This window comes from Polyodon spathula, chromosome 31 (assembly GCF_017654505.1).
Source record: "Polyodon spathula isolate WHYD16114869_AA chromosome 31, ASM1765450v1, whole genome shotgun sequence".
In the NCBI taxonomy this organism is placed as follows: domain Eukaryota; kingdom Metazoa; phylum Chordata; class Actinopteri; order Acipenseriformes; family Polyodontidae; genus Polyodon; species Polyodon spathula.
The window spans coordinates 6,100,640-6,125,660 of record NC_054564.1 but is presented as its reverse complement, the minus strand read 5'-3'; the positions used below and the strand labels follow the sequence as shown (position 1 = coordinate 6,125,660).

Genomic DNA, 25,021 nt, shown 5'->3' with positions numbered 1-25,021 from the left:
TCACCAACTAACACTCCCAACCACTCTCCTTTTATACAGGTGCCTGGATTAATTGATTCATTAACACCTCATTAGTCCAGGCACATCCCACGCATTCCTCACACAGTGTTGTGTGATGCAGTGCCATTACAGATTCTGTCTGAGATGTTGCACCATGAAGCAGCAACAACTTTGCACCAATAGTGTTGTATTTAATCTTAAAATAGCTTCATATCCTAAATTAGTAAAAAAAAACAAAAAAAACAAGCAAATAAACAAAAAGGTCTCTAGGATAAAGAAAGGCAGGGCGGTGATAATGTCATTAGGACTAATAAGAAGTAATAAACAGGAAGTTAAATCCTTTGCTGCCGTCTCAGTTTGTTTAAGTGAAGACATTACTAATGATGCAGGTCTCCGCAGCCAGGATAATTTAATACAAAGTCCTCTTCAACAGTCTGTCAAGCTGATTCTTTAGTTATCGTACTTGGTAAGTGAATGGCTTCTGTTGGAATTAGGGTTCGCAATGAAGATAATTTAATCTCTTCCCATTTTTCTTTTGCAGTGTCGACAGATTTTAAGGTCAGAGGGGTGAAAGGGCTGAAATGCGGGTCACTTTGGGGCTATAAATCCATTTTAACAGTGTAATAATGTTAATAGCTTCCCCCTGGAAACAGATAATTCTTTAAAAGGTTTTTTTTTTTTTTCAGGCCTCCCATATGTCAAAAGGCACATTTTAGCTCTAATAAATTGCCAGTGTAACCTGTTAATCTTGCAAGAATGAATGAAACAGGTACCATGCAAGGTTAAAGGAGTGCCAACCAAGTTTTTAAAATCCATGTTCTTCTGCTGAAGAGCTCTTGTTTCATTGCTTACATTTCAGTTTGAAATATTTCAAAGACAATGTTGTTGATGAAAAGTTCTTTTGGCTTCCTAATACCTAATAACTTCATGTGTTGTCATTCAAACTCACTCCAGTAGTCTAGTGGCAACCAGGCCATGTGATACCAGATTGAAATATTTGCATATCCTGAATTAACCTATGAACCTGAATGCTTATCATCAGTTAAACTACCTTGGCGCTTGTTCTTTATTTCCTCTGTCATGTTATAAACCTCTGACGAGGTACAAAGGGTAATCAGTTCAGGACGACATTTTCAACATGGTTGAAATCTCCATCTTAACACCTGCTTTTTCATGGCATCCAAACCCAGAAATTTTCACACACATCCTCTATGGCACTGTCTGATTAGATCACATTTGATGGTTGTCTTTGACATATGTAGATGTGATGCATTTGAGTCCCTTCCGAAGTTCAACAAACAAAACACTATGAACTTCTGTTAACCACAAAACTCAAACCCAAATTTGAACCACAGTCTCCAGCTGTATAAGTCTACCACCATATCTGGTTCTGAAGGAGAAGGAAGTGAGAAGAGTTTTCATGATTTAGTTAAGCAGCTATACGCAAAACACCCAGCTTTGGACATTTTTGGAAATAGAGTTGAGTATCTTTTGATAAGCTCTCCATCCCCAGGCAAGTAATTTCACAAAATAGCAAGAGAAAGAAATTTTAAATGGAAGCTTAATAGCCCAAGAGCTCTTTCATAAGTTAATTGTAATCAAGAAGCAGCAATCAAAAGGTGCCTTGAACAGTATTGCCCCTAAGCGTGTTAGCTATATAGAATAAGATCCCCCTATTTAACCTTGAGTGCTCATTCAATACACGGTTGTCACATCTACGCGTTGTTAAATGAAAGTTCTGGATAGCAAGACAAAATATTTGCAGAAAATGGTTCTGAAGTAACAGGTTTGTAATTGTAAACAGCTTAGTGAGAGGATCGCCTGATACATAGTTTAGGGTGACCGTGACCCCCTACATTAAAGCAGCTGTAAAAGCAAAGGAGAACACTAGGGACATTGCTGGCTGATTGAAACAGTGGGGATTTGGCTTGCATTTGCGCTGGCCAGTGCAGTCATTCCCAGGGTTATCTTGTGATTCTGCTCAGTTATTTGTGATACACAATCCCTTGGATATTAAAGTTAGAAATGACAGATCTAAGGAGCTCAGGCTGAAGGTGGCGCCTCCCTGGCTTTACAACTAGTAACAAATTGATTCTATTGTGTTGCTAGTTTCATCCAGGGGTTAAGTATAACTGCATTGTTTAGAGTATATTGACATAGCTTGGGTTAGATTTGTGCTTGTAACAGGGGTCTTGCTACAAGTGGCTGAAGGATGACCATTTAGATGACATAGATGCATGTTCGCTGCTTAGTTGACAGGAGACAGAGACTAGAAGGTTGGGATTGATATGCCCCACAGGGGCGCAGGTTTATTTACATAGATGTACATATGAAGATACAGGAACCCCATGTGACACTACTAGCAATGGTAGCTCATGTGTGACATATGGCTCAGTGTACAAAAGGCAAAATAAACACTGTACAAAAACTACAAACAAAAGATGCCGTGGAGACGGCTCGCGCTAAATAAAAGTTCCACTTCCAGACCTGTCTGCTATACTGGGTGGGATCTACTATCCCAAAAATAACTCCCGGGCAGTTCACCCACTCCAACCTCGGATACAGACACGATCGTTGGTTCATTGCAGCTTCCTTCTCCCGGGACAAAACCCCTGACCCCCTCCCGACCTCAGAGTATACACACGATCGCCGTTAGAGGTGGTTACTTTGTTTGCTGAACCCAGTCGTTCAGCAGCACAGACTGACCGATGCTTCGGCAGCAGCAGCGCTCTGAACGTCAGCAGCATTGATCTGTGTAATCAGGACCTTTTTATTCCTGGTGCGCTCCTGCTCCATGCCTAGCTGCTGATTAGGTGCAGGCAGCTGCTAAACACACACACACGTTGCTCGTTCCCGCAACTAACACAGCAGGCAGGCTGCTACGCACAGAACGTCAGGTTCGACAAAAAAAAAATCTTTTTTATACAATCACAACATTCTTATTTACAATAAACAATTACAGAAGCCCTCTCCTTGTGTGCAGGGCTCCAGTTCTGCTACAGTGCTGCTGCAAATGAATGGCTCACTGAAATTAGTGCCATCATTCTTCGGATAACATTTAGGGAAAAGGGTTAGTTATTCATTACCAAGAAGGAGAGAATACAGTAAAATTAAAGGATATGTATTGTTACTTCTTCAGTACAAAGAGACTGAATAATGACACAGTTTGGACACAAATAATAATTTCTGCTTTCCAATTACGCAGCATGGGGAAACCTCCAAGTGCAATGGTGATTTTTAATTGGATTTATATCTGTTTAATATGGACTGAAGTGAAAATGATCCATATGCTGTAATTACTGTATATGGTATGTACTCATATCATAACTTATTAAATATACATCTGGCAGCTTATACATTAACATAGCTAGGGCCAATGAGTACCACTGGCATTAGCACTAAGTCAACTGCTGATGGATAAAAGAGTGTGTATAAGTAATACACTTGTGAACTGTCAGGCCACATGAAGATACTTCGAACAGTTTGTGCTTGTTATGCATTCACTGCCATTCTGATATTTAGTTATGTAGACGGTCTTAAAGCTTTAGTCTCTCATAACAATATTCAGTTTTACTTTACACTGTAATTGTTACATGTTTAGGTGGCTTGGTGGTCCAGTGGTTAAAGAAAAGGGGCTTGCTACCAGGAGGTTCCCGGTTCAAATCCCAACTCAGCCACTGACTCACTGTGTGTGACCCTGAGCAAGTCACTTAACCTCCTTGTGCTCCGTCCTTCAGATGAGACCAAGGTCTTATTGTAAGTGACTCTGCTGCAGCAGCAGTTGTGATGCACAGTTTACCCCCAAGTCTCTGTACGTTGCTTTGTATAAAAGCGTCTGCTAAATGACTAAAATAATATATCATATGCATTAAGGCCACCTCCAGCCTCCTTCTTGAGACCTTCACACTCCGAACTTTCTAACCTACATGCATATGTGACAAATATGGCCTGCTACGTCACTGCCAGCGACCCTAGGGAGTCATAACCATTCTTTATATGTGTTTTATGGGATTATTTTGAAATGTTTCTGCAAGAGTTTTCGACCACCTGCTGTAATACCTTACAAATATCAGCCTGACAATCATGTCCCCAGACAACAGACAACCTGTTGAGCCTTTTAATATGTCACTGCTCAGATGTGACCCTGAAAAAAGTCAATTACAATGGATGAATATTGCTGTTCCAACTGTTGGTATTTCAAGGAGAATTGGGATTTTAAAAGGGCTGAAAGAGAAATGCATTTTCCTTTCTCTTCAGGCTCCTTATAAATGTTTACTGTCTGTGGTATACTGCATAGCAAAGTGTAAAGGATAGGCTAGCACGTTAAAGCAGGGTAATCATTATTATAAGCGTGGATCATGTACACCTAGTGAAACTGTGTCAGGCCAGGTGTTTTCATAATTACAACTCTTAAAGGAGAAGTACAACATATGCATTGCAATTGGAAATAAATTGTATGAAATGCAAGCTTGTCATATGAATTACTATAACAATTTTTGTTTAAGAAAATCAGTATTTTAGTGTTGTTTCGGTATCTTTAAATTTCGGATTACACCACTGCTTTAACTAAAGGGATATACCATTTATATTTATAAATATTTAATTTCTTGCCTGTCTGATATCCTCTTATGTGTTAAAATGATTGACTCAGGGCTTGATTATTCCAGGCTTAGATAGTGAGGACAAACAAAGGAGTGAGATCAAAGATGGAGGACTACAGCTGGTGTTGAGCTGAATGAAGGAGATTACCAAGTAAAGAATTGAAAGAGCCCAAAAGCCTTTGTGGAATTATTATTTCAAAACGGTGGTGGAAGTGATGGGATTTAAGCCCACACCTTTAGTTTTAGTATTTTGGATATCATTGAAATGGCCCCTGGGGAGAGGGTAGTAGATGAAGGATATTGCTGCTTCTGCATTCCACTTTGTTGTGAGTACTGTAAAAAAAGTGTGGGCTGTATTAATGCTTCAGTCTGCATTTATGACGCTATCACATATTGAGACCCTTTTGAAATCAGACTGATAAAGCAGACTTTGAAGTGAGATTTAATAACTGCTGCTTCTCAAACCCTTCCCCGCAGTGAAATGAACACCAAACCAGAAAGATTACTCGAAAGCCTTTTAAATTTAGATTTGCAGTTTTTTTTATTATTTTTTTTTAAAGAGGAATTTATCCAAAAATGTTCAGCATTGCGAATATTTGGAATGACTTCCAGGGTTTTCAACATTGAAAGGTGAACGTTGCTACACCGGATGGTAAAGAGATTGTCTTTTTTAAAAGGGCAGTACAAACCCCAACTGAACCATTTGCATGTAATTGCAAAATATGTTGATTTGAGCACTTAATGTATCGAAAGCCCGTTTGTATTTTAATCAGGGCTGCAGGTAAGCAAACACTCTTGAACTTCTGATGTTTGAGACTTGCAGGCTGTTTTGAGCTTTGCCTCCTGTGCTCTAACTTTTTGATCACTTTCATCATTGTTGTTGTTTTTTAGTGAAGCTCTTAAAAGTGGTCCTTTTCTGTAGTGGTGAGCAGCACAACTGGAGGCAGCCTCCTATAATATAATAAATCATTGTGTTTTTTTTTTTTGTGAAACAACATTAATCAACATTTATCTACATTTACTGTGAATATTATTAAATACAATTGTAGTACTACACTCAAGGTAGAATATTTTAATGTTCACACACTGTAAATGTAACTTTTGTGTATCATACACATTGCCATTCAAAAGGCAAAACTGACTTTGTATTTATGTTTCACTTTTTGTTCATGGTAACGTGGAGTATTAAAATACAGTGATATATATGTATGAACAATGCCAATTGCTAATATTAAAGGCTTGCTGCTATTCTAGCAGTGTAATGATGGCCCTTCTTCCTTATTTGCTTACCGTGGGACTTATCTGCGTCCTTCTGCTGTGAAGTTTCCTTCTTCCTCCTCCTCCTCCTCCTCTGACCGCCTTCTTTGCAGATTCATCTTCCTTCAAAGGGTTGATCGGCCTTGCTTGACCACAGACAGCACCTCTTCTGTCATTACCTAATGCGTACTGTCTATTAGACACACCAGCGTCCGGGTAACCAGTGCTTACTGATCTTGATTCTCTATCTTTTATTTGTGTTGTTGGCTATCTGACAAGCACAACACCGAATTCATTAAGAGTTGATTTGATTAATCTATTCCCCGGCAGGATAAACTAAAGCAGGATTTTTCCAGAGCATTTTACCTCACTGGGGAATCACCCTGGACTGTATCAATCATCTACCAATGGATATCCAGGGATCACCCATGAAAGTAGGGGGCGAAATCCAGAGGGATTCACTGCGACTGTAAAATGCTTTTAAAAATCTAGCTATGGTTTATTGCAGTCCCTTAGTCCTAAGATTGTACATTAACTCACCAGTGATCCTGCTGTAGTGTAAATATTGACAACACATACATTTCTATTAAAAACTCATTAAAACATCATGACATTTTTGAGATAAGACACATGATTGATTCCAGATCTTTAGGCAATGTCCCATATTAAGTTAGAATGCTGTTTTTTTGTTTTTTTTTTGACCTGGTAGGTAATTAATGTGAAAAGCGTGTCCTGTATAGAATATGTTTAGGGGGTAGTGCTTATTAGCTCCACTTTGGGATTAAATGATTGGCAGGTCCTTCATCTACGTGTAGTTTTAATACCTGTGCTCTCTGACACTGCATTTGCTATTTTTACATTGGGATCAAGAAAGTAAGCCAATTACACACAGGGGAGGCTTGTCTAAATCAAGCAGAATCATTCTGAATTTTAAACCGTGCTTTACAAAAACCATTTGGGGTTGACATATAAAGTAGGTGCTTCTTTGTAATATCTGACTGCTCCAAAATATCCAATACTTAATTCAAGGCTGCTGATGAAAAAAGGTACCTTTGGTGCATCTTAAGACTTATAATGTGTAAACACCCAATATGCACACCAGTGTCTACTGGTATGCATCCCTGGTGCTGCCACAATCACAGTATATAATTAATGCCAATGCGCTATCATTACTGAGCACTAGAGTGCAGTTAACTGTTTAAATAAACAAAACTTTGACACCTCTCGCAGGATCTGTTTTGCAACCCAATGCCAGTGGAAATTAACATTGCTGGCAGCATTTCCATGATGAACCTAGTTCTGCAGCATACACACCAGTAACCTCACAACCCTATTGTCAACTCCTGTTAGGCAGGTATCATTTTAAAACAATAAAAACACTTGAACTTGTCAAACGGATTATGCTAAACCATCATTTTAAAGTAATGTGGTCTACAGTAATTAAACAGTGGCAGATCTTAACAAACCTGATATTCTGAGTACCCTTTTCACTATATTTCTATTACCATCCATCACCGTTTAGATTAATAAAACAGACCCATGCATGTTAAATGTCAACATTTTACCGTAACACCAAATTATTATAAATATTACCCTAATTTGCACAGATCATTAACTTTACTAACTGCATTTTCATTTGCTTCCTTCGTTTTTCTACAGGAGAAGAGTTTTATGAAACTTCACCTTACGAACCTGCGAGTTTCCGCCTTACCGATATATTCAGACTTGCTTCAATCTCCTCAGGTAAGGAGTATTTTTTCCCTGAAAAATAATTTATTTACTGTATATATATTTTTTTTCATTAATTACTTTCGGTGGATTTATGGGCATATTGTGGACTCTTAAACTGATTAAGTAGGTGTAGGACAAGTGAAAGTTCCGCACCCGTCAGAATATCACAAAAGACGTTGGTGGTCTAGTGGGTAAAGAAAAGGGGCTTAATACCAGGAGGTCCCTGGTTCTAATCCCTACTCAGCCACTGACTCTCTGTGTGTGACCCTGAGCAAGTCACTTAACCTCCTTGTGTGCCGTCCTGCGGAATGAGATGTAAAACCAAAGTCCTATTGTAACTGACTCTGCAATAGTTGTTGATGCATAGTTCACCACCTAGACTCTGTAAGCTGCTTTGGATAAAAGCGTATGCTAAATAACTAATTAATCATTATAAGTACAACTGTGGCCAACAATTTTACATCATCTAGAATTTTGGCACATATGTATTATGTTTATAATGTAGCATGATTTAAGCCTTTTATATAACTAATGTAATCAAAGAAACTTCAAAACGATTTCGCAAAAGTCTATAGGAAGCCATAACCATAGTAGTACAGTAATGTATGTTAGATTTGAAAATGTCACATTTTTCAATTGTTGTCAGTTTTTTTTTTGTTAAGTATATGGAAGACTGCAAAGTGGTAAGTAATTCAATATGTTAACCTAACATTATTCAGCAGGTTTCATTTGACTTTATGAAGCAAAATGTGTTAATTCTATAGGGTGATACACAACTTTTGGCCAAAGCTGTACTCTGTGTTAGCGACTTAACAGATAATGTAGTGATTTTATTGTTGTTAGGTGATATAAATCCAATTCCCTAATGCTTTTAGGGCACTGAATAGCACTGCTAATTAAACTTTAATGTTATTTAATAATGCACTGCACTGCAAGCCTCACTCAAGGGGGAAACCTTGAATATAACTTTTGACACTTAATTTGCTGCTTATTTCAGCAGGCTCATCATTCATTTATGCAGGTCTGTTCTGTATACACAGAGCCCCGGCATTTATGTTGCCAGCTGTGCTGGGTAAGCACTTCTCGGCTTAATGCAGTGCAAATTATTTTCATAAAATAGGGGATATAGAAGCTTGCATCAGTATCATTCATATAGAACATTTAAACAAATACAAACTCTGGGATTATTTCTCTTGCAGTTTAGGTGAGATGCCACGTATTATCTTGCTCCTTCTCAAATACCGGTACAACACCACTTCTGTAGTGGCTAGCAAAAATGCCTTTGCATTAAAATGATCAGCCCTATTTCCCTGATATGTAATGTCCTATGATGTTTGTTCTGTATGATCAATATTATTATTGTTTCTGCTTTGTTTTCTGCTTCAGTTGCCTATTATTCCATCAAAAATGTGTTACTGAACATCAGAAGCAGATTGTTGGTTGGGGAGCATTTCAGTGTTGCACAGGCTCTGAGCATAGTCAGGACATTGTGGGGAATTATCATGACATCTTGCCCAGTGGTGGGCAACCCCAGGTATAAGAAAGTCAAGTAGAGAAACATTTCAGATACTACCATCAACAATGTAAATGGGGAGTTATGTGGAAATTAAGACAGTGGTGCAAAGCCCTCCATTTGGTATTCGTTTGTTTCCTTCAAATATCTCTCCAGCTCAAATTTAGATGATTTTAGTGTGCCATTTTTGTCGCTGGTGAATATCTTCTTTACAAATTTGAATGGATCTTTAGAAAAGTTAGTTCTCGCACGCTCTTTCTTTTTGTAGCGTTTCCGTAGGCGCTCAGCTCTGTGCAATGTTGCAAGTTTATCTTTTATGACCCTGTGGAAGGGTGGTGGGTAATTCACTGACACAGGAGACAGACAGGTGGATTTGGCAACACCGCACAGGTGCCCAGTTTTATTTTCAGGGTGCTGTTTTTCAGTTTATCCCGCAGATGGCGCTGTGGGTCCGTGGTCTGATTTACCAACAATGGTAAACAGAACCACAGGCATACCAAGCGATGGTACACAATACCGGCGCCTTGCAGGTGCAGAAAGAAAAAACAATGAAAACAGAAGGCAAAAATAACAAGGGACAAAATAACACAATAACAAAACTACAAATAAAAGGTGCTGCACTCTGCAGCAATATCCCGGTCGCCACTGCCCGTGCGACCCAGATCTCCGTTCTATGCTGCCGGCTACCTAGCCTACTCTGTTATATTTTTAAGGGGTCTGCCCAAGGGTTCCCCGCTCTCACTGTCTCACTTTCATGTCTTTTTCTCTCCCGGCTGGTTCTCGGTCCGCGACCAGCATTTCCGCACTCTCAGCGAGTCTATAAGGGCAGACCTGAGGAAACAGCAGAGCGTTATTTTATAGGACCAACAATCACCCAAGACTCGCCTCTCAGCCATTCAGAGAGGGGGAAAGTCCACACACCCACTTTCCCACCTCCCCGTGTCACTGCCATGACTCACAGGCGGTTGTTGGGCGACTGCCGCCCTCTTCCTGCAGCCCGTGAACATGCCAGCAGAGTCAGCACAGATCTCTCCCTGCTACAGACCCATTGTAACAGATTGAGTCCCTCCTTCTGATTTTGTTCTGCTTTTTTCCATTGCTTTCTCAACTGCTCCTTTCTCTAACTAAGCGTTCAATCTCCTGCTGCTGTCTAGACTTTCCAGGAATAGTTTGTACTTTTTCCTTCCTTTTTTCAATTCCAAACCTCCCGCTTCCATATGTTTAGGTGATGCTTCCAAATTTATCCAGCTTCTTTTCAACTGTTCCATTTAACCTTTCCAAAGTAAAACAGAGATCCGTGTTTACTGTGTCCCATGCAATTTTCTCACAAGCTCTTGGCCATTTAACTCCAGGCTTGTGCCCGTTGAGGTTCTTTTCTCTCTTACTCTGGTTCGTTCATCTATTATTAGATAAGGAAGGCTGAAGCAACAAGGAATCATTTCACTTACGATTATGCATGCCATTAATTACACATGATTTTCAGTCGCTTCCCCTGGCATGCTGTTATTCTAGACCATTGGCTCCCAAACTTTTTTTGCTGCGCCCCCCTTCAGAGATTTTTTTTCTGCCCCCACCTCACCTAGTAAACAGTACAATATTTAGAAAACTATGATTTTCCTCAAATAACATATTGCAACAAATGCATGTCCAGAATTGGTGAACACGGACAGACTGGCAACCAACACTCCCCTCGTGCTAGCTAGTGTAGTGGTGTGGCACAACAAAACATTCTGTAATACAGAAACATAAAAGACAGACAGACAGGACAGTCAATACGTCCTGCAATGATGTAAAATTGAACGTGCTGTAGATTCTGCCAGGATACAGTGCAACTGGGACAGCGGCAAAGATGCAACATTCAAGCAAGCGATTAATCTTTAATAAAGTTATAATATATTTTTTTAAGATGGATGCACTTTATTACAATCACTATTCGTAATTGTATTAACATCAATACATAGTCACTTATTCTTGTTCTTCATTCCACATTTAAGAGCATGTAAAGACGTGGAGGATTTGAAAGTACATTTAACATTTTCACAGCCAAACCCCCGTAAGTGAAACTGATTGCACTATTATGATTACAGTGTTGTTATTTCAGTATACCTTTTATTTATATCACTGTCTGGTCATATTAGTAGTAACGCCCTTAGTGCTTTCAATCTGCGATCATTGAAACGCATCAAAACGTGTTTGAGAAATTAAAGATATACTATATTAACAATACTATAATAATAATAATAATAATAATAATAATAATAATAATAATAATAATAATAATAAAATTAGTTTAATGTATTTTTTTGCTGTCCTTTTGTATTTAAAAGCGGAATAAAGAAGAAGAAAATGAGGGTGCAACATTTTAATAAGTGACTAGTCTTTATTAATGTTAATGCAATTATGAATAGTAACGGTAATGTTTGTCAAGCTTATTTTATTATAACTTTCTAAAAGATGTATTTAGTAAAATGTTGCACCCTCATTTGTCTGTTTTCTACATTCTGCACGCAGCAGGACCAGTAAATTAAACTAAAACCTAAGACCCTCCCCCCATTTATAAACTATAGGTGTATCTAAATCTTTTTTATTTGATTTTATTTGTGAACAAAATGTATTTGATATTACACCGCACTGTCGCTGCACTTTCAGAAGGAAGGAGGTCTGGGCGATAGAGTCGCTGAGCTACGATAGGTTTGAAATGACACAACCTCTGTGGAAGGGGATTGGTCAGATTGAACAGGGGGTTGGTCAGATTTAATGTGATCCTTGCTTGGGTAGTTGATTGAGTCAGTCATCCCGGAGGCGGGCCCATCAAGTCTGCCATTTACAGCAGAACTTTTACAGTTGCCAGGAAGTCAGAATTTTTTTTTTTTTCTTGGCACCACCTTAATAACCCACTGTTTGAAAACCTCAGATCTAGACATATGTAGCCATAAAACAGCAATCATACTGTTGTTTATGACACAGGAAGACACAGTAAAATATGAGATGGCCTGCGAGGGGATGGGATTTTTATTACATGACATGAGATTCGTTTCATGGATCATTTCAATAGCAATAGCAGAAAGTTATGATTTCTATAAAAGATTCCAGTATTGTGATGTGCATTGGCATTTTCCAAGGAGTACTGCATTTAGTGTGAAATTGTAACATCATGGCTATAACTCATGCCAATATGTTTTGGTGACATTGTAAAGAGGTTTAAAAAACGATCTGGCAAAAGGACCTTAAAGGGTACATAAGGACCTTTTTATTTTATTGTGTTACATGTTCCCATGTGTTGCTACAACTGTTTACTTAGAGTGTGTGTATAGATTTTTTTTTTTTTTTAACATTTTGACCAGTCCTGCTCACATATATAACTTAGATGGATTTACCAGAGAGCAGGAGGATGTTGGGAAATGTAGTTCTGAGAGGTCCATACGGGTACATCTTGAGGCAGGGAATGCAATTTAAAAGCCTTTAAAAAAGTGGCCAAAATGTAAAAAGATAGATAGAAAGAAAGATTTACCAACTATGGCCATACAGCATTTCCCTCTCATGTGAGTAGTTCTCAAAAGAGTTTGAATGATTTTTCTTTTGTATGATCTGTATAAACTTTTTTGAAAAGCACAGAAATGTATTAAAGCTGCCAGAAATTAGATTGTATAAACATAGTGTTATGATAACACTAATTAAATTAGACTGTTTAAATATAGCTGGAATAACCTGCAGTAAACATTATAGATTCTTTCCTCCTTCGACAACAGAGTGTTCAGTGAAATTCACTAACTAGAATGAGTGTTAAAGGTTCTGGCAACTCCGATAAGTTGCTGGGCTTTTTCAAACAGTTCAAAGAATAAATAAAATCAATAAAACTCATGCAACTATACTTGGAACTAGTCAGGACTAATGCAAATATCATAAAAAAGGTAACACTTTAAAACAATGGCCACACATTCATAATGAATTCTGACTGAATATCATGGGAATAACACCTGTATATCTTATGCACTTCATTCAGCCCTTACTAGTTCACGTGGATTTAATTACCCATCTTATTGAATAATAAAATGAGCCAGGACTTAAACATTTACTGCAAATGTTGGATTATATAATTGACTTTGTGGTATTAACAAAATACAGGTACAGGGCTAATCAAACACCATCCACGTCATAATCACTAACACACCCTACAATACTAGACTCCTCTTCTGTCAGAACATTAATGCGACACACCCAAAGTGGTGAGAACACATTGTCAGCATTTGTGAATACAAAAAAATGATTTCATGATTTAACGTTTATACAGAGGTGCCTGCCTTACAAACTCCACACCACTGAATCCCAGTTAATATTTATATCCAGTTTTATCATTCAGTCCTTACAGTTACTTAATTTTTTTATTGCCCCTTTTATGTTTGCAATATTTCTTCGTGGTTCGTATTGCTGTTCTAAAGTGGCAGGTCACTATGGTGCTTGCTCTTACTTCTATGAAGTTACTTTGGATTTGTCATATACCTGTATTTAAGCAACTAGAACTGGCTGTTCAAATCTGGTGAAAGCACCTTAACACAGAATTAAAAGATAGAATTTGAGTGATTGCAACAAGAGCCACTCAGAATGTTTGCAAACATTGCAAAAAAGTAAGGAGATAGTAAAAAAGCAATGGAAAGTGTTCAGTGTTAAGCTCCTAGCCTTCAGTTCATGTTAGTATTCTACTATATGTGTTAACTCTGCTTTCAGTTCATGCAATCCAATTGCAATAAAACCGTCTTTGTTTTTTATGCTTCATAGCTTCATCTTCAGTGCAATAACCCCAGGCAATTGCCCATAGAAGTGCTTTCTTAAATACTTAAAAACAAATTAGTTGAACTACTAAAACCACATTTGTTTGCAGATACAAGCCTACAACTCAGTATTATTATGCTGTCTTTGGATGAAAAAAAAAACGCTGGTGAGAAAGTCTAAAGAACCAATCAAACTACAGACTATAAAAATGTAAAAAGCATATTTTAAGATGGCATATTACAATTGGTCAATTGGTTTTATTGAAGCATTTTTTGAAACTTTACTCTAACTGATCTTAACGTAACTCTTTTGGTGCTCTATTAGGCTAAATTAAGCTGTACTTTATACCAGTACTTCCTTGATTGTTTTACCTGGCATTACCAACCAGCTACTTCACCAAATGACTGACATGTTTTGACACTGAAGGCACTACTGATATGAAATGACCAAGGAGGTGCAAGTGCAACAGACTACTTGAAAATAAGGAATGCACACTGAGAACTTTCTTTAGCCTAGAATGATAGGAAACCTACACATATCATGTGATACAAAAGGATAACACATAATTCATTTAGTGCAGTTACAGCAGATATACAGTTAACAACACTTTGGCATTTCACAGATGCCAGATATTTTGATCAATAGAAATTAAGGGCCTCCTTTTACCATACGCAAGACATGATGACCGTGTGCAGTCCTGCGGAAAACAAGGATTTAGCAGATGCAAAATGAAAAGGGCGGAATAGTTCCACCCCCTCATTTGCATTGAATTAATGATGTTTAGGTATGCAAAGCAGCATGTTAAACACAGATAATGAGCTGCCATGCATTCATGAGCTATTCAGAAGGTCTCTGACAAGGATGTTTCGCAGACAAAAATGACCCAAAAATTTTGTTGACTGAATGCTGCTGCAGAGCGGAGAGCATAGGCAGCAGAAGCTTCGTACTGATTTGAAATGGCAGATGTTTAAGATCCTGTATAGCCAGAATGTGTTCATGTGACACTACTTTGTTTTGTATTACATGTTGGATAGACAAAAAAAAAAAAAAAAAAAAGCCTTCTCATTTGATTTTACTACTGTACTATTTAAATCTATTGTACATATCTATATTTTTACATAATGTAATATGTACAGAAAACATATTTGTACAAATGTTATTTTAATATTTTAACAACATTGCTGTTCAGTGCAGACCCAGGTAGGACTAAAAGACTTTCTAAAACTAATTAACTGAATGCTGTGGTCTTTATATACTCAATTATGTAATCATGTAACATGATTCTTATTCTTAGCATAACAGAGCTTTATATCCTAAGAGTTTCTGATGAAGTGACTCTTTAGATCAGTTTAGTAAACAAACAGATAAGATGCAGTCAAAGAACCACCATTTCCTGGATTTAATTAAAGCAGGCAGTTAATTTGGTGTGTCACAAATCATTGCCCTCCAGGTTATCTGCGCTACAGACACATTTCTAGTTGTTGTTTAGACACTTATATAATTTTTAATTACACGTCTCTTTGATCTGTTTGATTTCTACCGCCAGTTAAAGCTGCGGGGCTAAAATAATGAGATCTGTGTTTTGTATCGTTAATCACATATTTATTTTACACTGTAACACAAGAAATAAAGAAGCTCTGAAGGATGAACCCAGAGTTACCCTGAGCTGCCTGGGCTACTGAAATGATAATGCTGTGGACCCCACAAGTGTGAATTTTACATAAGAGCCTGAAGCTAGGTTGTCTTTGATGGAGACCTGGCTGCATTCAGGATGAGCGCAGTGAATATTTGTTTAATTGGGACTCTTGCAACGCAAACTGAAGGAAAATAAATACACCCTGAAACTGAAGATACAAAGAACGATTCAAAAGAGGGTTTCAAAAATACCAGGGCTGGACACTAACAACAGACACATCCATATACAGACCATGTTACTAAAAAGGCTATAAACTTTGAATTTCATTTTCGGAGTTAAAAAGACCCCAAATCCATTTTTCTATTTTTAAGAGCCAGTTGTGCCATGCAACTTTGTTACTGGCAGCTATGCTGCTGTGCCGATCAAATGAATTCAATGCCAAACATTTTTTGTTGGTAAATTATGTTTTATTGGTTGCAAGCTCTGGATTAATATTGAGAAGGCAACGAAGAGCAATGGGAAGTTAACCAGTTGAGTAAATATTAAAGTTTTGTGAGTAAAAGGTGTGTGAAAAACAGTAAAAGCCTATTATCAAGCACAATGAAATAAATATAATACCATGTTCTGTTTGCTCATTGACTACTTATCCACCAAAACATGTATTTGTTATTCAAGGAGGAAACAACTCAAACTGGTGCTTGCTAAGCAGTTGTTTCTGTGATGCTAAAAAGATAATTAATGGGTGCTTCTTGCTCATCACAGCTACTGCAATGACTTTGGTGTGACCTTGAATGGATCAGTACTTTCATTGTACTCTGTACAGGGTTGCAACCCTTTAATCACAGTTAATCATTTCTATTAACCAAAGTATCTGACATCTGTGGAAAGGTGATGGGGAGTAAATTGATGAGGGTTCGTCGAGCTATTTTCCTGGAAAGAAAGACAGAAGATGGATCAAGCTATTGACAAGAGAAATGGACAACAGCTAGCAAATGAAATGGAGATTAGCAACAGACGTCTGCAGGGATGATGAATAGAAGACACCGGGTTAGACCTGAAACCTGGAAATACCTGCGGTTTGCAGCACACTGCAAGCGCTTTGTGATGATGATCCGCTATGAAAGGCGCTATATAAAATAAAGACTGATTAATAGCTGTCCCTCACATGACTGATTAAAGGGATTGCTGTTAACAAAATAATTCCATGAATATGTTGTGCTCTTCCATTTGCTCTAGAGGTCTAAAATGTGAAGTTTTTTTTTTAAAACGTGTTAGCTAGTACTACAGCAGGTTGAAGAAATCTGTGCAAGCCATGCTTTCAGTTAATGTTGTACTTCCTTGATCAGCAGCTTCTTTCCTGCAATTAACCAGACAGCTTTTTGACATGCTTTCAGACCCTGTGGGACTTGGTGAATTGACTTAGAAAGAGCAAGTGTAACAGATTGCCTGAGAGGAGTGGGAAATGAGGACTTTCTTTAACCTCATGCAGAACTAGACATGGCATGCGTTTCTTTCAGACCTGTACATTTGAGACCTATGTAGCTAATAGAAGTGCAAACCAGGTAAGACTTATGGAATTATTTTGACCCCATTCATGCTTGCGATTTAAGGTGGCACAGAGTCGCCTTTTCTCATATGTAGACGCTCCAAAAAATAAAAGGCAGCCCAAGGCCAGCCTAGATTTAGGCCACCGTTTTGATATGTCCCAGAGACTGCAATCCAGGACCAGGGCCGGCCTTTACATATACATATGAACGCAAAGCAGACTTCGGGGCACCTTTTCGTATCACATGACCAATCTGGTTACGTTGCTCAGTACTCCCATACTTGTGAAAGGTAAGTAGAAAGAAGAATGCTCTGATAGCCAGGACGACAGTGGACCGATATGGAATGGTAATTATTTGTACATCATATAAATTTAACTCTAAAAATATTAAATAAAAAGAAAAATCTAGCGTGTTAACGTTCAGGTTGTTTCTTTCACATAATATATACGAGCTGCGGTGCATTCATAATTCAACTTAATTTGTCACAATTACCTTTTCTTCCTGTTATTTAGTAAATAAGCGATAAATAGAAAAACTGCAAGATTGATGATCTCTATTAATGATATATAATGCTGCGACTTGGCATATTCAGGCACCATTGTTTATTTTGCGTGCTACAGAAGTGTATGTCTTTACATTAAAATGCCGATCAATTCTTTTATCTGCTTGCTTTTACACACACATAAAACACTGCTCTCATCCACAAATATTAAGATTGTTGATGCACCTTAACAATAAGTCAAAATAGTCTATATATAAATAGTTATTTTATATATATATATATATATATATATATATATATATATATATATATATATATATATATATATATATATATATATATAGTTTTTAATATGTACCATGTGCTGCATTGAAAAAAATATATTAATAAGATACTTCTGCTACAAATCAAAGAATACTGTATATCCCGATAGCTCTTCCATTGTGCAGGCTAGAATGGCCTGCTTTTAGGCCTGGTTGTCAGTCACATATGTGAACACATAAAGGTGCCCTGAATCACAAATGTGAACTGGGTTGCAGACCGAAATATCTGGCACCCCTAAAGTGATCCCTGAGGAGGCCTTGAGCCAGCACAGCAGTGTGAACAGGGTCTTAGTTACAGTTACTTTAATATGACAGACAAATCAGTTTCAGTCTTGATGGACAAGACATCAGATCTGACAAGCTTTGGGCTGATAACAGCGCTGACAATAGGGGCTCTGCTGAGTACCTGGGTGCAAACAGGTGATCGGCTTGGTGGTGGGACCGGAAGAAAGCAACTTACCTTCAGTTGTCCTGTGCTTTTGTGGGTGAGGGAACACAATTGGACAAATTGTCCTAAATTTAATTAAAAAAAAAAATAAATAAACTAATAATAAAAAATGGTAATCGTTGAGTAATTTGCAAATCTGTAAATACTGATTGATGTGGGTCTACTAACTGCACACATCTGACAAATAACACTCTGCAGGCTATTTAATTAAAATCCATTTGGCCTGAAAATAGAGATGTAGTCATTTGAATTAATCTGGTTTGTAATCCTTGAATTCAATATGCCTCATTATATATATATATATATATATATATATATATATATATATATATATATATATATATATATATATATATATATATATATATAGGGGAGTCACACGACGCTTGGTACTGTTTGTTACTTTTCTTTAGCAAATTAGAAATAATTCCTGCCATTGATTTAGCAGCCAGCCCTGAATGCAATGTTCGCAAAGGGAAAAACATTGAGATGAATGCAAGCAACACTCTAAATGAAAATGAATCATTACACATGGAAAGCTTTTGATTGTATTTTTATACGTGGGTGTACATGCATCACGGTTACCAGACTCATTGTGAGCAGCCCCCCCCCCCGACCCCCCCTGCTGGAAACAATGTGTATAGATGACTCACCATTCTCTACATAGCTACAGTACAGAACTCTGAACCTTTGTACGACCCAAATATAGTGTGACTTTTTACAGCTTTCACTTTTCTGTTTGCTTTTCATTCAAAGGTTTTTTTTTTTTTTTTTAAATAAAGACATCACTGCTCACTCCCACAATAGAGAGGCTTATATAAAAGACATTTCCCTTAATTAATTTAATTACATTAAAAAACAGACAAACAAACAAACAAACACCTCTTTATGGACAAATTGGTGACAAGTAAGAAGGTACAAAAATGTAGCAGCAGTTAACTTTACACGACCATCTGCAATCCTACTATCGCTGATTGTTAATTAAAGACTCTACAGTGGTGCACTTTCAGATAAAAGATGTCATCCATTATCTTTTCTAGCTCTTATAAATATATAGAAAAATCGTTATAATATATATATATAGATATATATCTATTTTAGCTGTTATAAATTTACATATTATCATATTGTGTCTCTCATCAATACTGGGAAGTCAGTTTATTACTGTATGCATTATCTTTAATAAGTACTCTAAGGCCCAACTGTGGAAGGTGTTTTTATTGAACTTTAGATAAGATATATTATCGCTGAATATAATTTTATCCTGCTCTGAACTGACAAGAATCAAGAATAGAACGTTTAAACATGTCTCTGCTCCACTGATGTGGGGAACAGTTCTGTATTCCAAGGGGAGGTGCTTTTTGCACAGAACATCAGTATTTAGCTGCCCTTAATACAGAAGATATGTATTTCGGTATTACATATTTATATGTTGTTATCCTAATGGAAACAAAACAGTCCCACAAGATGGTTTCTGGGTACATACCCCATTGAAAAATAATGTTCCCAATGTTCCCAAATTCAGGGCAATGATTTACTGAACACTGTTATTTAGAGTTTAAGATTTCTGTTTTCCAAATGTAACACTTTTTTACTATTCCATCAGCTCTATCATACAATCATTTACGTTAGTATGATCTTAATTTTCTATTGAGCTAACTTCGGGTTCCATTAGCCATCAAAACAGGGGTGATCAGATTTCACATTTCTGTGGGTTATTTGGGTAGAGGTCCTCGGCCGTGATGTCATGAGGTGTCTTTAACAAATAAAGTTTGGGAAATACGCCTAATGTAATAAATAATTTGCAAAAGAGGCAACATATTTCTATTGTGTATTATACAGTAGCTGAAATTATTGCCTGTTATACAAAATAGGTAATACGCTTATCCACATTACCCATCACATCTGTGCAATATGCATTTTAGACACACTTTTAAAACTTTGTATTGCTTAGCAATACACAGCTGCCGCTTACTAACACAAAGAAACATTGGCTGCACATTCCATGTCTTTGGCATGCAAGTAGAGCTAAAGAGCAGCTCTAGCATTCATAGTCAAACCTCTACGTACACACCCGCACTTTATATGCTCAGATAAGCATTACTGGAACAGTAAAGGTAGAAAAGGCCATCAATTATAGCTGAATAAGAAAATGCAAAAATGCAAACATGCAGGAACTATTGGTAGAATAATAATGACTACTGAAGCTTGGTTGAGCTGAAACATATGTACTTTATAAGACATCCCTTACAATCTACCACCTGGTTAGTATAATCTGTGGAATCCTGTATCTGATATAGACGTCTCATTAGACCTAGCATGTGAATATCGAAACCCTTGCGTAACATCTTATAGGACAATTTATATTAATTTTGACTGCACGTGCTTCTGCCAAAGACTGCGAATTGTAGTCCTTTCAAACCCACTGAATCTTGAATGGGACACTCCACTTCTAAATACACATTGGGGAGTTGGGGCTCTTGTAAACCAACATGACTGATTTAAAACCAGCTAACTAGGAGGCCTGACCAGGATAGACATTAATTTCCAACAAGGTCTTTCTTAGGGGAATAAAGCATAGTTCCCCCCTGCTTGTTTTTCAATGTCATTCCAGACTGCTGTTAGTGATGCATATGAATGCAGAAATCACAGAAGCAGCGCTGCAGGGCCAGGGCAAGGTTATTAAACTTGCCTGAATCGACAGCAGCCCTGACAATGGGTCAATCTATCTGTCACATTAGAAGAATTGAGTTCATTTGCTTGAGGATTGAGCACAGAACCCCGCCTCCCAAACACCAGCTACCATTTCCCCTGTGTTGGGTCACATGCTTCAGTTTGTTTTAACAATGCACCTGCTTGTGTAGGCAGCTATAAAGGGGCTGGGGTGGCTTGGTAGCATTGCCAAGGATGATAAAGATGAATTCCTTCTTACTTTTTCTGTTATAATTTTTATATAAATCTCAGTACAGCATTGGAATATGTTTATACCGCAAATGTGTAAGAATGTTCTGCATTTCAGATCTGTTTCTTTGTAATAAGGCTCATCCTTTGAGTTCCATCTGAAGGAAGTATGATGCCAATTACCCAGTCCTAGTTCCACACCTGCTCCCTTCCCCTTCCCTCCCCCACCCCGAGAAGAAAACAGGAGGATTCGTAATTGGGTTATGAAAATTTCACACTAGTAATGCAGCTGTAAAAGGCTTCACAGCAGATTTCTAAAACACATATTTCCTTGAAGGAATTTGAGGTGCTAAGTGTTGAGGAATGGTCATATACCCCAAAGTGCAGTGCTATGACAAGAGTTTTGTATTTTTTTGTCTGTCTGATAGAAGCACCACTTTATAGTATCCCTTAAGAAATTGTTTCTTCTAACAGATTCTAACTACAATACAATAATTTCATTTATATTTGAACCATACAGTGGTGTTTTGATTGGGTGAGTAGTACATTTTCTTAATCTTTGTTTTCACTTGTTTAATATCCAGTATTATGTGGTTTTTATCTTTTTTATTTTTCCTTTCTGATAACATCACTATTCCAGCAAGAACAGCTGTTTACTCAAAATAAGATATTAAACCAGTAAAATAGATAAAAGAAAATGCATACAATAAAAAGTAGGCTTTTTACATAGACGTGAAATCACACAAAATAAATTCATTTAAAACCTTTGCTTTTTCTCCTGCAAGGCACAGAAACTCAAGGCTGAAATATGAAAATGAAACTCAAAAAGCATTTGCCTCAAGTGGCAATGCAGGGTCAGTAAAGCATAGGTGGAAATGACCCAGTTGTGTCATGCATTGTCTTACAAACAGCATATTTATTTTACCTGAGCCTGGCTGTTTCTACTGATTAGTGCATTCCAAAAAGCCCCTTTTTGTGTTTTGCATATATCAAGGAACATGGTCTATGTCCTGAAGGGCTGATTTCTTCAATCTGGTACAATATTATTTTTTCCCCCTGAGTAAACCAAATGGCCAAGGCTTACAAATAAAGAAATTCTGTTTTTTTTTTTTTTTAAATTAATGTTTTATATGTTTCCATCAATTGATGTAATTAACTATTTAAACAAACATGCAAGTTAATATGGCAGCTCTTTTTTGGGGAAACCTCTGTACCCCGATGCTGCAAAAATATATTTGATCAATATATGAAACCATTCAAATGCTTTATGTAAAGCTGTATCCAAACTATTAACAGAGTCATAATAACAGGCTTCTATTAGTGCATGGTTGACCGTCGAACACTGAAAGGAATTCTTGTTTTCTATGCTCAGACGACCTTGGAATGTATTGAAAAATCGACCTTTTTTTGTAACTTAAAATATCAAATGTTTAGAACGAGAGAGGCGTAAGTGACATTTTCATAATTTTACAGGAGAGAAAAAATACATTTTGATTGTTTGTGTTCAATTGCCATTTATTAGTACATTCACACTATCAAAAAGTAAGAATAGCACCAGAAATTATGTTTTAAAGTTAGATTTTCCATAATAACACACTGAAATGAATACCCACTGCAGATAAAAGTGTGGTTTTCTTCACTAGTTCTATCCCAGACTTGTTTTTCTTCAATGTAATAACAATTAATAAATCAATATGCATCTTTAAAATACAAATGTTCACACATACCGTCATATTTCATAAATTATACTTATAAAATACTAATAAAATAGAATTTACAAGATTTTCTACAATTGACATGATCTGGTTCTTATTCTGTAGTGAATTCATTGCTTGAATCCTTGATTTAACTGAGTTGTCACGAAGCCATCCCACAATGCAACAAGTAAGTGTGCTAGCTATGCCCTCCTGGCACTAAGTTTACCTCGATTTTGCAGTTGTGTCTTTATTACTTTCTCGATTTATTCAATGCAGTTTGTCATTTCAGTTGTGTCCTTTTGGCACTAAATAGATCTCATCAAGAGCTTTAATTTGAGATATAATATGCCATTTTTACAAAAATGTCCCTTACTCCCCTTTGGTTCTGAGCCCTCGATATGCATCAAGAGGCCAGAGGGAAGGTCTGGATGTTTGAAGAAACTGGACGTCTTCTACTATGGTTAGGGGACAACAAGGTCAGATTGAACTTATATTGCCTGCTGAATGCTACTTTTCTACTTCTAATAAGCTTGTGTAGGGGCTGATGTCAATATAATTTCTTCATAGACTTTAAGAATATTATACAAGTGAAAGAAACTTCTTAATTGTATCACAGTATGCAATTGAAGCTCAAGACTGTGTATATTGGTTTTGGTATTTTGGTATATTGGTATATTGACTTCTTTACAATTTTTTTCTTCACATTTAAATACCAGTAATATATCATACACTCAACACTACATTTAATTACATTTATAATTAAGCAATGTTAAAGGAATGTTAACCACAGTATGAAATCAATTTCCACTCTTCATTAGCACTAGAACTAACATCGCTGGTGCCCCTTCTTTTCTGTTGAAGTCATTCTGGTTCTTTGCCTTATATTCCTTACAGATATTTCAGAAACTTTGCAAGTTGTTCAATTGTTCAACTCACCCAATGGGCTAGCTACAATCAGGTCATGTGACTTGTCACTCAGGAAGTGATTAGATACCAGGAAGAAACTTTCTTTAAAACCCAGAACAAAGGCCAGGTTCCATTACAACAATTCTGAAAGTTCCTGAAGAGAATATTATTAGTGACGCTCCTTTGTGGGGTTTTGCCTGTAAAGGTACAGTATGTAAAACACAGCGAAGGCTTTATTTCAACAATGTTAAATATTCAAGTAATACTAAAAGGTTGTAATTAGTGTTGCAATTAGTTTTTTTTTTTCACATTGTTGTATCTCACAGTTTGTACAAACAATATTTCCCACTTAAATAAATATTCAACTTTTCTCTTACCTATACATTTTTCACTTTGTAATCCTGCATTTCTCTTCTCCTCCCTACTTGACAAACAATATCTAGCTAACATTGATCACATTCACACCTATACAAAGTTAAATACAGCTCCTCATTGCAATATTGAAGACACTATCGAAACGTTTCTCATATAATCCAAAAAGAAGTAAACCGTATTACGTTTATTTTAGTATTACTACATATATCACTATTGAGTATTTTGTAGTTTGGGATTTAAAATAATGGATTGCCTTTGACAAAATAACACATTTGAAACAGTACATCTCAGCTGAATTTTATCTTGCAGATGGACCCTGTTGTACAGAAAACAAATCTCTGTGTGTTAATTAAACGTCCTATTAGAACCACAGCCAACTCATAAAACCAAGCAGAATTACAAACTGGGACGTGATTTAACCTCCAGCCTACCAAGCTCCTTCAGAGTAAATTAAGATCCTTTTTCTTAGTGTGTGTGTGTGTGTGTGTGTGTGTGTGTCTGTACCCTCCTGAGAAGCCAAACTAGTCAGTTGTTTTTGAATTTGGCCATACTTTTTCATATTTTTTAGTTACCCCCCCTTACCTTTATATGATGTCTGCAGGTAATCTTTACAGTACTTAAATACTGTGTCTGTATTAAGGTCCCTGCACTTGAGTTTAGCGCTCTGGTTGCCTGCCATAGGTATTTGTAACCAGGTTTTTCATTGCCAAAAGAAACTTAGCCTGATCTAGCAAGCATGAAACTGGAAGGTAACTGGAACTGAAAAGCAGCTCCTGAACTGAAATGCAAAACACATTATGCCAATCTAAAACAC

The 25,021-nt window shown here is 37.1% G+C and overlaps 1 protein-coding gene across 1 annotated transcript in view; it reads left to right on the top strand.

Annotated features, from left to right (window-relative positions):
- LOC121303053 (GDNF family receptor alpha-2-like) overlaps positions 1-25,021 on the top strand; it is a 78,477-nt gene that overhangs the window by 13,428 nt on the left and 40,028 nt on the right. The window contains exon 3 of the mRNA XM_041233450.1: positions 7,518-7,601. Coding sequence (XP_041089384.1) covers positions 7,518-7,601 — 84 coding nt within the window. The remainder of the gene's footprint in view (positions 1-7,517; positions 7,602-25,021) is intronic.